Source organism: Microtus pennsylvanicus, chromosome 11 (assembly GCF_037038515.1).
Source record: "Microtus pennsylvanicus isolate mMicPen1 chromosome 11, mMicPen1.hap1, whole genome shotgun sequence".
Classification (NCBI taxonomy): domain Eukaryota; kingdom Metazoa; phylum Chordata; class Mammalia; order Rodentia; family Cricetidae; genus Microtus; species Microtus pennsylvanicus.
Genome location: NC_134589.1, coordinates 44,924,617 through 44,938,440, shown reverse-complemented (window position 1 = coordinate 44,938,440; position 13,824 = coordinate 44,924,617). Strand labels below are relative to the sequence as shown.

Sequence of the window (13,824 nt, the reverse complement as noted above, 5' to 3'; positions counted from 1 at the left end):
CATTCTCCTGTGTGTTCATTGGGTTTATTTGCTATATTTCATGAGGTTTTGATATCTAGAGCCTAGGGATGGCACCTCCCAAGAGCCAGCTAATTCCTAACTAACCCTTCTGTGAGTTTATCAATTACATGCAGCTGACACAATGTGGCCCCAGTCCTAAGCCCATTTACAGAACATCCACTGGCAGGCCAGACAACTAGACTACCCCAAAGCCAGAGCCCCCCAAAGTAAGGGCTCATCTCACAGATTCTGTAAGAGACCTCCCATACTCTACCTCGTGACTCAATGGCCTCTACTAGAAAGCCCCCAGACACCTTTCAGCACTGAATCCCAGCTGCTGGCCTGACTGCAGGGCCTCTAAGCCTGGTCTGTGGTCCCACAAGCTGCCAAAGCTTGCCCTGCTCGCTAACAAGTTTGCTCCAATTTTCCAACTTTCTATTTCATCAAGGAAGTCTCCTGTGCTTAGAATCTCAGGGTCACTGAAATCCCCAAGCTCTTTAGTTTGGATTAACGTCGTCCTTTTTCCTTCGTGGATGTGTATGATGTGCATGTGTGTGATCACGTGTGCTCACGTGCATGTGTGTGATCACGTGTGCTCACGTGCATGTGTGTGATCACGTGTGCTCACGTGCATGTGTGTGATCACGTGTGCTCACACGCATGTGTGTGATCACGTGTGCTCACATGCATGTGTCGGCCTCAAGTCGGTCTCAAGCCAGCTAGTTCTTGGTAATTCCTAGAGCTGGAATTACAGAAGGGCCACTCTACTCAGCCAGTCTGTAAACCGGTTCTATTCACCTGAACGCTGGTTTTCTTGCTTGCATGGCAAGCACTTTAACCACTGAGCCATCCCCCCAGCCCTTAACATAATAGTCTGGCAGAACTCTGACAAACCCCACAGCCGGCCCTGTGGCAGCGGCTCTCACATCCTGTAGGAAGAAAGCAGCCAACTTTCTCAGAGGTGGCTCTGCCAAATGCATACACGCATCTGCCCAGCCATGTCACCTGCAGAGACTCCAGACACAGGGCAGTGATGTGCACTGTAGACCCGCCTCCTACGGGGAAGGAACCGGGAACCATCCACGTGCACAAATGTATGCCTGACTGTGGAGACGGAATACACTGTAGCTGCTAAAGGGAATCTGACAGCCTGGAGGAGCTGAGAAACTGCCAGAACAGGACATGTGTGGTCCTTGTGACGCCTCCCCCCTACACTTCATGCTGTTAACAATAAAAGGGGAGTGAGAATCAATTTTACTCTACCTATTAGTACTGTGGGCACTTATTACACTGGCAGCTAGAAAAATTAGTTTTAAAAACTGCTGTTATATTTTATTTATTTACTTACTTTTGATTTTTTGAGACAGGGTTTCTCTGTGTAACAGTCCTGGATGATCTAGAACTGACTCTATAGACCAGGCTGGCCTCAAACTCAGAGATCTGTCTGCCTCTGCCTCCCAAGTTCTGGGATTAAAGGCGCACACCACTGCCATCTGGATTAAAAATTATTAGTGTGGCCAGCAAGATGGCTCAGAGGGTAAACTTGAAGGAGTCCACTCTTTCTTTTCCATCGTGTGGGTCCTGGGGACTGAACTCTGGCGTTCAGGCTTGGGCAAGTGCTTTTCCCTACTGAGACACCTCCCCTCCCCACAAGTGTAAGGCTATGCATTTTCCTCGAAAGCACTGCTTTGGTCTCATTCCACTGTTTTTGGTTTGCAGTAATTTAATTTTTTTAAATAAAGATTTATTTATTATGTATACAGGGTTCTGCCTACATGTATGCCTGCAGGCCAGAAGAGGGCACCAGATCTCATTATAGATGGCTATAAGCCACCATGTGGTTGCTTGGAATTGAACTCTGGACCTCTAGAATCTTAACTGCCATTTCTCCAGCCCATAATTTGATTTTTTTATGCACTTCTAAATAGTTTTCAGTTTCTATTTTGATCCCCTTAACTTTCTAGTTATTTTGTACAACTTTTCTGCAGCCTGTCTGTGAATATGACCCACGGGCTTTATCATGTTTTTAAACATTAGTCTATGTGTAGCAACAATCTCGGGATTTTTTTTGTTTTTAAGATTTATTTATTTTTTATTTTATGTGCATCAGTGTTTTGCCTGCATGTATGTCTGTGAAGTTATCAAAGCCCCTGGAACTGGAGTTATAGACAGTTGTGAGCTGCCATATGGGGGCTGGGAATTGAACCCAGGTCCTCTGGAAGAGCAACCAAAGCTCTTGAATGCTGAGCCATCTCTCCAGCCCAGGAATCTCCGCTTTCTTTCTTAGCATTCACTTCAGTCCTAACAGAGGAGGGTGGCCAACTGCAGTGCCCAGGTTCCTTCTCCCTATTTATTTGCCTTTCAGAGGTGTCAGCTTCTCACGGGGCCTCCTGTGCTCTTCAAGATGTTTTTTTTCCCAAGAAAGCCTCTCATCCCTCTTCTTTCTCTCCTTTTCTACATGTTCAACAAACACAGGTACTGAGGAAACCTTCCATAATTAAACCCACTCGGTTCTAAGCAGCGGTCCTTGGCCTCCCCTCAGCACTGACACACACAGGCAGGGGCTCCCATTCTTGAACCCTGCCTCCCCTTTATCACACCCTCGAGCTTGCAGCCCGCCCACCCCCACCTCCCCAGAACACCCAGGCCATGCACTTACCTCCTTCTGAATCTCACTCTTGAGGGCAGAGATCTTCATTTTCATGTCCTCTAGCTCGTGGTCTGGGAAGGGGTGGACCTGGGGACTGGCCTCTGACTCCTCAGGGGATGGGAACACTAAGTCAGCCAGGGGGATGTACCACTTACAGTCATACTGCTGATGCTTTCTGTAAGCAAGCAGGAGACATGAGCTTAGCAAAGCAGACTCTTCAATGCAAACTGCTCACCCAGAGCAAAAATCTACCCACAAAGGGATCTGCTGAGACTCATGGGAGGCAGGAACACTCCCTGCCCTTGAGAACTTCAAGCACACGCGGGAGCATTAAGAATCAGATCTGGGTGAGCCAGCCGTGAGGCCTGTTCTTCACCTTGATAGTCTTTCAGCCAGTAGGACTGATGCTTCTAAATACCTAAATCACTGTGTATAAGAAAGAAGCCCTGCGGGCGGGGCTCATGCTTTCCTATCACGAGCCGCCCACCCTGCCAGCTCCTTAGTCTATTTGTCCTGAAGCTCATATTCATTGTCCTTTACAGCAGGGATGGGCTACAGATGCTATTCTGAATGCCAGTTCTGATCCACAGGAATCATACAGAGCCCTGAGTTGAGGGTTAAAAAATGACTTGGTGGCACATGACTTTAACCCCAGCACTCAGAGACAGAGGCAAGTGGATCTCCATAAATTCAAGGCCAGCCTGGTCTACACAGACCATGCCAGGTCAGGCAAGGCTATAGTCAATCAGTCAATTGGTCAAGCAAACAAGCTAGCTACACCTACACCTAGTGGGGAAGGGTGCTATGGTTGATTATTAATAGCTGCTGTGGGAGAAGAACTGAAGGTGGAGGGAGCTCCATGTCTTGCTGGTCATGCTGCAGACCCTGTCCCTTCCCCGCTCCCTTCCCACAGATACTGGGCTCATAAACGTAAGACAGGAGCATAAACCCAGTGCACTATCAGCTTCTCTGTGGTCTACTTAGGAGTCACGTCCTCAACCATAATAACCTCCTCCCTGCTTTGACTTCCTCTGAGAATTAGATTTGTTCCCAATTCTAGTCCCTTATGTTTCAATAAGCACACAGATCTTCCTCTATAGTGTGAGGCAACATACTTAGCACATAATAGGTTATAAATGCAGATGGAAAAATATGTGTATAAATATGGAGCAACTTTTTCTGGTCATGAGCACAGAGTGTATCCACAAGACTAAACAGGAGTTGAAAAAGAGCTTCCAAGTTAGAGCAGGGTTCAAATTCCATCTCCTCCATTTCTAGCTGTATGACCTTAGGCAACTTACTTGCCTTCTCTATGACTTCTGACTGTGAGAGAGGAAATAGTAACCACTTTGTGAAGATGATAGAAGATTAGAAACAATGTATCTGAGGCATTTGTCACAGCACCTGGAGTGGCCCAAACCCTCAATAAATGGCAGCAGATGTAATGAATAGTCACAGAATTGTAGCTAGCACAAACTTTGTCAAGCCAGGAATGGTAGCGCGCACACCTTTAATCCCTGCACTTGACAGGCAGAGGCAGGCGGATCTCTGAGTTCGAGGCCAGTCTGGTCTACAGAGTGAGTTCCAGGACAGCCAGGGCTATACAAAGAAACCCTGCCTCGAAAAACAAAAACAAAACAAAACTTTGTCAAATTCTTGAGTAAATTATGGCACAGCCACTTAATATTACGCAGAAAAGTAAAGCAGTGGTTGTGACATCCAGCAGCAGTAAGAAAAATGCTTTTATGGCAAGGGATAGAAAAGGCAGAGGCCAAGCTAGATGAAGTGGCGCACACCTGTAACCTAAGTACTCAGGAGGCAGAGGCAGCAGCTCTCTATGAGTTCAAGGCCTACATATTGAGTTCCAGGACAGTCAGAGCTACATAGTGAGATACTGTCTTGAAAATACCAAAAAATTAAAAAGCAGATCCCCAAATTGGGCATTCTGTTAGCACAACTATGAGAAAACGCACAAGACCATTAAAAAAAATACAGGAAAGAAATATAGTCACAGAAGACTTAACGCTTATATTCAAGAAGGTTATTTTCTCCTGTAATATATTACCTTTATAATTAAAACAACAGGATTTCTTGTTAGAAGAGACTACAGAGTAAAACTGAATTGCCCTGGAAGCCTTCAGCTTATTGTGATCTTTCTGTGTTAGCCTTCCTACAGACAGGAGCCACCACTCCTGGCTGGCTAACATGCCTGACAGACGGTGCAAGCTGCTGAGGATTCCATGTGGGGCACTCCAGTTGTCCCCGACTGTGGCCCCACCCCCCACATTCTTACCCTGCAGAGGTCTTCTTCAGCTTGGCACACAGTAGGACATCCGTGAAGAGAAAGACGTGCCGCAGCTTCCGGGAGCTCTCAGACATCTCTACCAGGAAGCCGTCCTTCACCAGCTGCCGAGTCTGAGGGAGACAGGACACCCCCACCTGCTCAGAGCCCAGACCCTGCCCTTCTCAGCTGTGCTCCCCTCTAATCTCAGATCTACTGTCTGTACAGCTAAGAGGGTGGCATCTGCCTGGTGAAGCAGCGTTCACAGTGGAACAGCACAGTGCAGGGGCACACAGTATGTGTTTAACGTAACTCCATAACCGCAGCACCCTCTCCCAGCTTCGCCTGGATAAAAACTCTCCGGAATGACTTGGTTTCTCCATCCTTGGCCATGAACGCCTCCAGCCTCACAGTCCCTCCCAATGGAGAGTTTGATCCAGTTTCAGCTCATCTTGCCCAGCCAACCCACTCAGATTCGTCTGTGCTACTTCTCAGCAGATTCTTCAACGTATGGATGACAGACCCTGGGATTCCCCAAGGGGGTGGGGGTGGGGACTGCAGTGATCAAGCCAGTCAGAAGCATTTCGCTGCACATGAGACATGTACTGTTTCCTCCCTGCCGCCCTCAGAGCTGGCGGGCTTCTTGGGAGCCGTCATCATTTATTCCAGCCTTCTCTGTGTGCACTATATACTGTGTGACCTACATACTCTATTTTGTCTGTGGGAGAGCCTGCTGAGAGGATATGATTAAGACAACCCGAGACTGATAGTGCTCTATGCCTTCTAGAGATTGTTTTCAGATATCCCCAGAGAAAGACAAACTGGTGCCATTTTCTGAGGTGCTGCAAACCAGGTCTGGGAACTGCGCAGAGACAGCTCCATGCCCCATTAGTCATGCTCCAGACCCTGTCCCTCATTACTTCCCTTCCCAGCAGACATGGGCGGCCCATAATGTAACACGGGAACATAAACCCAGTCAGCCTTTCCTCCCAAATGTTCCTTAATTATCTCGATTAGACAGAAGGTACTGCATCTAGGCCAGACCGGTGACCCCTGAGGGTCACAGTCTCCCCAATTCTTCACACTGCTTTCCCACTTGTCTATCAGGAAGCTTCCCACACCACCCCAGGGGAGCCGAAAGGTCACATCTAGGTGTTTTCAAGGACGTTACAGCAGCTGGGTGGCCTATACCATCCCTAGGACCAGTGTTTTCTGTTGTTAGGCCCACTGCCTTGCTCTGGCTTCTCTCAGGGACTCCCAGAGAGCATCATCCCAATAGGAACAAGGTGTGTCAAGAATGAGGTAACCAGAGGCCCAGCTTCTGGTGGGGGCAATGTGTCGAGTTTTACAGCCCAGTAAACATCTTATTCCAACCCTTCTGTTTGAGGATCTCTATGCCAGCCTCAAAGATTGGTTAGACTCAGTTTCCTTTTCTATCTTACCAGGTTATTATAGGGACCAATGAGACAACAGCCTTAAACTTCTTCAATAGGACCTGACATGCTATAGATATGGCCAAGGGCTGCAGGATTCCCTTCAGCTACGGGCACACAGGACACTCAACATGATGGTCCGGCACCAAGGACATCAGGGACAAGGGACCTGGTTAACTATCTACTCCTCAGTCTAGGTGTGAAATTGTGAGAGCCCAGAACTCACCTCCCCCTTGGGGGTTGTGACTGCAGTCCGGCGGGGATCAATGTCCTCATTAATGCTAGACAGGAAATTCTGGGAGATTCGGAGGGCATCCTGAAGCAGTGGGTAGTCTGGATGGTCCACAGGTGTGTGCTTCAACAGATCCTGGGAAAGGATGTGGGTGGATGAGTTGAGAGGAGTGGTTCAAGTTAAATGAGAAGAGTGGGGAGCATGCAATCCTCCAAAGAATTCTGAGAATTCAAAAGAAGTCTAAGAGGATACGCTAGGACCCACACTCTAACCCTGGGAAATCGGAACTGAAAAACCAGGGTCAGAGCAGCAGTAGTGAAGGCAATGCCCCTTTGATTTCTGCTATGGTCATGACTCTTTTCCCTAGGGGTAGCAGGTGGGTCAAGCCTTATCTCACCAAGCAGCTGGGGAATGCTCATCTGCCCACTGCACAGCTGCTCCCAGGACCCTAGAGACCACAAGGCAGGGGATGAAGCAGCAGCAAGTGTCTGCCTCCTAGGGAGCATTTGGCCAAATATCAAGCTCACTAGCCAAGCTATATTTAGGACCTGGCCCTGTTGGCATGGTTACCATAGGCTAGGCAGGCACAATCAGGGCCCAGGGACCCTCTGCCTGTGACTCCAATGCCTTCACATAAAATTCCCACCCCACCCCTGGCCACTCTGGGGCTCCACACTCACATGTAGGACCAGGGTACTCCGAGTGACTCGATCAATAGGCTTGTAGAGCAGAGCTGTAAGGAAGGCCGAGAAAAGAAACAGGACAATGAAGTATAAACTCTGGATCATAGAGGTGCGCTTTTTACCTTTAATCTGTCTTGTTTCTCCAAATGAACACTCACTCGGAAGCCAAGTAGGTTCTGTGGCAACCCACACCTCTGTTGTACACTCAGTGTACAGGCCAAGTAAGAGGAGTAGGAGACACGTAAGCTCTGTCCACTCCGGCTCCCTCTCCAACCTTCCTCTCCTCACCCAGTCCTGTGCTGGCCAGGTTCTCACAGCTGAAGCGTCCCTGGACCCTGTCCACCACCACACAGACACACCCAGGTAGACCCTGAAAGAGTTCAACACACTGGGGTGCCCTCGGACTTCAGGATGGCAGGAGGCACCTGACACTTTTCCAGAAAGGATACCTCCCTCATGCCAATCATTCTCACGCTTTTCCAGTCTAAGGGCTGCTACACCCAGCTGGGGAGCGCATGCTGCATTCATTCTCACATATTTGGCCTCAGCTCTAAGAAACAAAACAAAACTCTTCATGTCCTCAACCCCATTGACAGGATCAACTCAGGGGCCAAAAGGCAAGCCAGATCACCACCAAAATGCTCCATCCTCAGGACAGTGGCAAACTGAGGAGCAAAGACTTCCTGAAGGAATTGCAGTTGAGTCTTGCTATAGAAGTCCCCCAAGAAGCTGGAAAAATGCAAGGTGAGCCAGGTCCCATGTGCCACACTCCTTTGTGACCCAGACAATGAATAACGATCACCAAGATTCATCAGGGACAGTAGAGGCTACAGACAGCAGCCCAACACTTCCAGTATACTGGTCTTCCCAACCTGGTAGCTCAGTGCTGGCCCTACACCTGGATCTTCAAGTCCCAGGACCAGGACCTTTGGAGTTCTGTCATAGGGGCTCTAAGAGGCAAAATGCTGGTTGAAGAACTAGAACCCTGAGTGAACAGCCCATAGAAGCTGGCCAGATCCTAGACACTTCACACTTGGACAGCCTTCAAAGCAAAGTCTCCCAGAGCCCTAGAAACCTTGTGAAATGCTAAGCAAACACTTCGGGGAACATCCTGCTGATCTGAGGATGTGTTCTTAAGATGTATTAAGGCACCCTATCCACAGCCCTTGCTTTGCTGCCCATAAAAGAAACAGATGCCCCCTCTACACTCCAGCGACGAAACCAAAACCTCCAAAGGACAAATAGCTATTTTGCTGACATGGACATGTATTAGCAGCTGGAAAACAGTGTTTTACGCAAACACAACAGCTGTAACTTTTTTGTAGCCCTTTCCTAACCAATCATTTCTTGCAACCCCCTGACATCCCATAGGAGATGGAATAGGCAGATCCATGGGTTTGGGGTGTACTGAGGCAGTGGCAGAAAAGCTGGGGCGTGTGCATGGGTCTGAGGATGTCCAAGGCACCCCACCCACCTGTGGCTCAAGCCTCGGTACCACAGCAGGAAAGCGGATACCAGAACTGCTGAGACCTGATGGCAGGCACAAGGTCAACAGACAGGCTTGGGGGTGGGGGAGTCCCATCCCCCAGGAAAGCCGACACTGCATCACCATCCTCTGCAGCCCTCTCTGGGTCCCAGGAGGAAAAGGTTTCTGACTAAGCTCGGAGTCTGCAGAAATGGTGGATCAGGTTTCGGATGGGGGTATTAATATGCCTGAAGTCACCTCAAGAGTCCATCTGACGGGGCCATGGACCAAATTCTGCAGTCTTGGCATTGGTCAAGGGGGATCAGGCAAGGAAGGGTACCCCCAGTGCCCTTGCTCCCCCAGCCCCTGCCCCTTCCTTGTTCCTGTGCTCTGCAGGGCAGCCCTCTGTCTACTCCTGCATCCTGCTACCACACTCTTCCTGGGATAGGTGCCCTCCAATAAGTTGTCTTGCTTGTCTCTCTCCCTCCTCCAGGAAGCCTTCCCTGACCACAACTTTATAAACACCAAAGTCAGATCACCACTATGGACACACTGGTCTTTTCCCATGTTTCAAGGAACTGCCTTGTCTTTAGAACGAGACAATTTTCACTAGTCCATTTTTACCGTGCAGAAACCCAGGCACACGGTACTTGCACATGTCACAAAGCCGTGAGGATGCTGTGGGTTTTGAATTTTGGTTCACCCAGTGTCTTCTTCAAGAGAGAGTGGCCAGCGGAACTCCACACTTAGGAGTTCTGGGAAAGACTCCATCTACCTAGGTGAGTGCTGGCTGTAGAGGCAGCTCCTCACCCTACTTCCCACTTTGAAGCAGACTTCAAAGAGTGTGGTATCATGAGGACCAAAGAGACCCTAGACTCCAGGCCTCAGGGGCTTGCTGCCGTAAGACTAAGCCTCCTTCTCAGGAGGGGAGAGGGGGCAGAGAGCTGTTAGAAAACCAGCACGGATACTTAAGTAGCACCTCAGCCAGACCCAGCATTCCCTCCCTGACCCCTGACAGGGTTTCAAGTCTCACTCTTCACTGGGCCCCAGTCTGTTGGAATCAGCGATAGGGCAGCACACAAAGGCGCTTCCAGCATCAGCACAGGACACAGAGCAACCCGGGGAACACGACGGGGACAATGGTCCTGAACAGCTAGCTCCCCGACATACAGGCCTTTAGGAAAGAGCTGGAAACCTGATCGAGCATCTTTCCTCCAGCAAACTGCCACCCTCCCCTCCACTCAGTTCAGCTTGTAGCGGGAGCCCCAGGTTACCACGGAGATAGGCACGCAAAGTGACTGAGAAGGGTGCAGATAAAACGCCTGGTGGGAGGGAAGAGGAAGGTCCTTAACCAGCTACCTGCCTCCTTGGCACACATGGGCCCACAGCAGCGGAGCCTGGAGGCAGCACGTGTCCCTCACACCCTGCCGGAGGCAGCTTAGGTCACCCAGCAGGTCTGGACAACTCCCTGCCTGCACCTGATTTGGTATCCTATGAGCAGGAGCCTGGCTAACAGCATGTGTCTGTCCTAGGACACCTCCTCACCCCAAGTGAAGAAGTGACACAGAGGATGTTCCAGGTCCTTCCACTGAAGTGGGCGTGTGACCTTCACAAAGCAGCAGCCGGCCACACCCCCCTCTCCCGTGGACCTTCTGCACTGAATGCTGGGACCTGGGCTCAGGGTCTTTAAGGGCTGGAAACACTGCTCCGGAGAACAACCAGCTACTCCCCATTCTCCCAGAGCTGTCCAGAGAGGAGGCAGCGTGTGCACAGAGCACACAATGCACTGGCTGCTCAGAATCCTCTCTGCTCACGAAACAAAGAAACTCCCAACTTCTCTCTCCAGCCCGGGCTGGCACCCTCTTGCCTTGAGGTGCATCTGTCCAGGCTGTCCCTCGCCCCACCTCAGGCCTTCAGCTACAGTCTGTCACCTTCCTGAGCCTCTTTAGGAAGTTGCTCAATGCGTCTCATGCACGCACATGCTAAACCACCAGTTTCACACACAGCCTCAGGAGTACCTGGACCTTTCTAGCCTGATCCTTCCATTTCAAAGATATTCTGCCCCTCTGCTGTGCAGCCTCTGGATTTCAACTCCAGACTGACCACAAAGCAAATCCAAGTTGGTTCAACCCCATGGCCATCCTCCCTTCCCTGCAGCCCCTAAATCCTGCAGACCAATTGAAGTCCATTCTAGTCAGTCCCCAGACCATTTCCCACGAAGAGTGCCTGGGTTACCATAGGTGCAGTTACAGCAGAAGCGAATGATGAGCAGGATTTCCATGGCAGCCTCTATCACTGTAGCAGGGACCTGCAGCCATTGCTCCAGGCTCCTGACTCTCCAAAGCAGTCCCGCCACTCGGCCACCTCGCTGGCTGCTGCTGCACAACCTCCAGAATCAAGCAGCCGCTTCCTTCCGAGTGCTCATCCAACAAGGGGGAGGGCAGGAGTGTGGAGAGGCAGGAGGAAGGGAGGGGAGGAGGGAGGAGGGACCAAATGCCTGCTGGCATCCTAAGGAGGAGCACGTTTGTAGCTGGCCTGCTGCCTAGGGAGGAGAGGCAGGCACGCAGGCGCGCATGCACACACACACACACACACACACACACACACACACACACACACACGAGGCAGGAGGCCACCACATTCACACAGTCCATAGTTCACTAAAACAAAGGCAGACAACTGTAATCCAGTCCACTCCCCAAAGTACCTTCCATGGTGACTGACGTGTGGCTGTCCTTAGAGTCCTTGGGTCCTTTTACTTTGAGTTCCTATAAGAGGGAGGAGAAAAATCACTGACCTATCCCCCAGCTTGGAGGGAAGAAGGGCCCCAAAGACCAGGGCATAAGTAATAAAGAGACAGAAAGGCAGACTTTGGGAATCAGAGTGTGGACTGATTGTTAGAAAGTTCTGTGGCAAGAAGAACTAAGACCTGCCCCCTGACACCTTGCCTCTACAGGATGAGTGAGACCACGTGCAAGGACCCTCCCCACTGCCAACCACTCCTCTGGGATGTATGCACATTAGCCCTGGGAAGCCAGGGCTGAAGTCAGTAAGTATTAGGTATGCCGGCTGACCTCTGGGAATAAACACCCCTGTGCCAAGACAGAGGAGATCCACACACCTGAGCAATAAGCAGGGTGGAGATGGGCGTGGAGTCCACAGGCCAGTCCAAGCTGTGCCCTCCCCCACTGCCTCTCCTACGACAAGTGACCCAGGAATGGGTGCTGGAAACAGACTTCGGGAACAGAGATCATCAGATCTAAACCTCTTCCACTTGCTTTAGACGAGAGCTACCCCAGGCTTTGCCAACAGGACAGCGCAGCCCGCGCAACTGGAGCTGCAGTGCAATCCTCCCTAGGCAAGATGAGCCGAGTCTAGGAGAGGCGCGCGTCCTCCTGGGAAGCAAGGGGCAAGGTAAGGCCAAGGTCACTTGCCCACGTGGTGCCGCCTGCTCTGCCTGGGGAGGGGGGGTCAAAGCCCACACAGTAGGAGCTCATTTCCTGCACCATCTCCAGCTGTTCCTAGACAGAGAAAACCCCCAGGAGATGAGCCTGGCACATGGGGGTGGTGGTTAACTCAGCTTCTCTAGACCCAGTCTGTCTCTCGAGGGTGCCTGGATTCCCTGCTTTACGGGATTTTGGTCCACACCCCCTCCAGTGCAGCCCAGAGGTATGAAATCACTGCTGCTGCAGAGGAGAAGGGCCTAATTGCAGTAATTAAGTGGCAGCGCCAGCAGGAAGCATCAGCGTCATTTTCAGTGAGTGAGTCAAGATGAGCAGCCACCTGGCAGAGGGCCATGGGCCTGACTCTGTCCTCTGCAATAGGCTTTGGGGGTAGGGGGTACTAAATGCGTGGATGCACAGAGAACAAGCAGTCAGCCAGGCTAAGAGGGGACTGCACAGTCTCCGGACACTCTCTAGACCATGCTGACCTCTGGATACCCAGGGCCCATTACAGCCACTGTGAACACACACCAGAGTCTTCTTTCCCAGAGAAGGCGGGAAGATGAAAGAAGGCATCATTTCTGCAGCTCCATGGCTTCACCAAGAGGGACTTCCCCAGCCTTGTCCTGTCCTCCCAGAGGCTTGGGAGAAGAAACTGGGCACAAGCCTCCTCTGGAAACGGAACAGAACACGTGTTCCCAGAGGTGAGGCACCCAAACCTACAGGTTCGGATCTGCTTTTTCTAGTAATCAAACTGCCATTTTTTTCCTCTTTAAAAATTTATTTTGAGGGGCTGGAGAGATGGCTCAGAGGTTAAGAGCATTGCCTGCTCTTCCAAAGGTCCTGAGTTCAATTCCCAGCAACCACATGGTGGCTCACAACCATCTGTAATGGGGTCTGATGCCCTCTTTTGGCCTCCAGGCATACACACAGACAGAATATTGTAAACATAATAAATAAATAAATATTTAAAAAAAAATCTTCCCTCCTCCAAGTTGGGAAATTAAAAAAAAATTTTTATTTTGATTATTTAGGCCCTCACTCCCTTCTTCCATTTCTCCCCTTCTCCCCCTTCTTAAGACAGGGTCTCACTATCTATGTAGCCCTGGCTGACCTGGAGGTGGCTATATAAAACAGACTGGTCTTGAACTCAGAGACTCGACTCTGCCTTCTGAGTGCTGGGATTAAAGGTGTGTGTCATCACACCCGACTTCACATTGTCATCTCCACCTGCCCAACTGCTTCGTGGTCCTAGACTGACTCCGACTTAGGTACAATGTGGAATCCCAGCAGTTTCAGGGAATTATGTGTCTCCCTTACTCTTCTAGCACCAGAGATGGTAAGAGGGGTACTGCAAGGCAGGACTTCCAAAACTACAGAAGCACCTCTAGCCCCCAACACACCAGGTCCCTCTAAAACTGGGCTCTATTGCCCACCAGGTCCCTCTAAAACTGGGCTCTATTGCCCTGAGCTCAAACAGGTACTTCCTCCAAGGCTGGTAGCTTAGGAGTGTTACAGGGGTCTTTCTGGATAAAGAATGAGGTGAGCCAATCCTAGAGGACCAGCCTCTCCCTACCACATTCTAGATAGAAGTGCCAAAGCCAAGTGGGGTGCAGAGGTGCTTATCTATAATCCGG

At 50.5% G+C, this 13,824-nt stretch overlaps 1 protein-coding gene across 3 annotated transcripts in view; it reads right to left on the bottom strand.

Annotated features, from left to right (window-relative positions):
- The window catches only part of Abr (ABR activator of RhoGEF and GTPase), a 195,546-nt gene that overhangs the window by 39,752 nt on the left and 141,970 nt on the right, over positions 1-13,824 (bottom strand). For all 3 annotated transcript variants that reach the window (XM_075991598.1, XM_075991599.1, XM_075991600.1), the window contains 5 exons: positions 11,452-11,512; positions 7,277-7,329; positions 6,591-6,731; positions 4,944-5,065; positions 2,660-2,825 (listed from right to left, as the gene is read on the bottom strand). In XM_075991598.1, the coding sequence (XP_075847713.1) occupies positions 2,660-2,825; positions 4,944-5,065; positions 6,591-6,731; positions 7,277-7,329; positions 11,452-11,512 (543 nt within the window). The remainder of the gene's footprint in view (positions 1-2,659; positions 2,826-4,943; positions 5,066-6,590; positions 6,732-7,276; positions 7,330-11,451; positions 11,513-13,824) is intronic.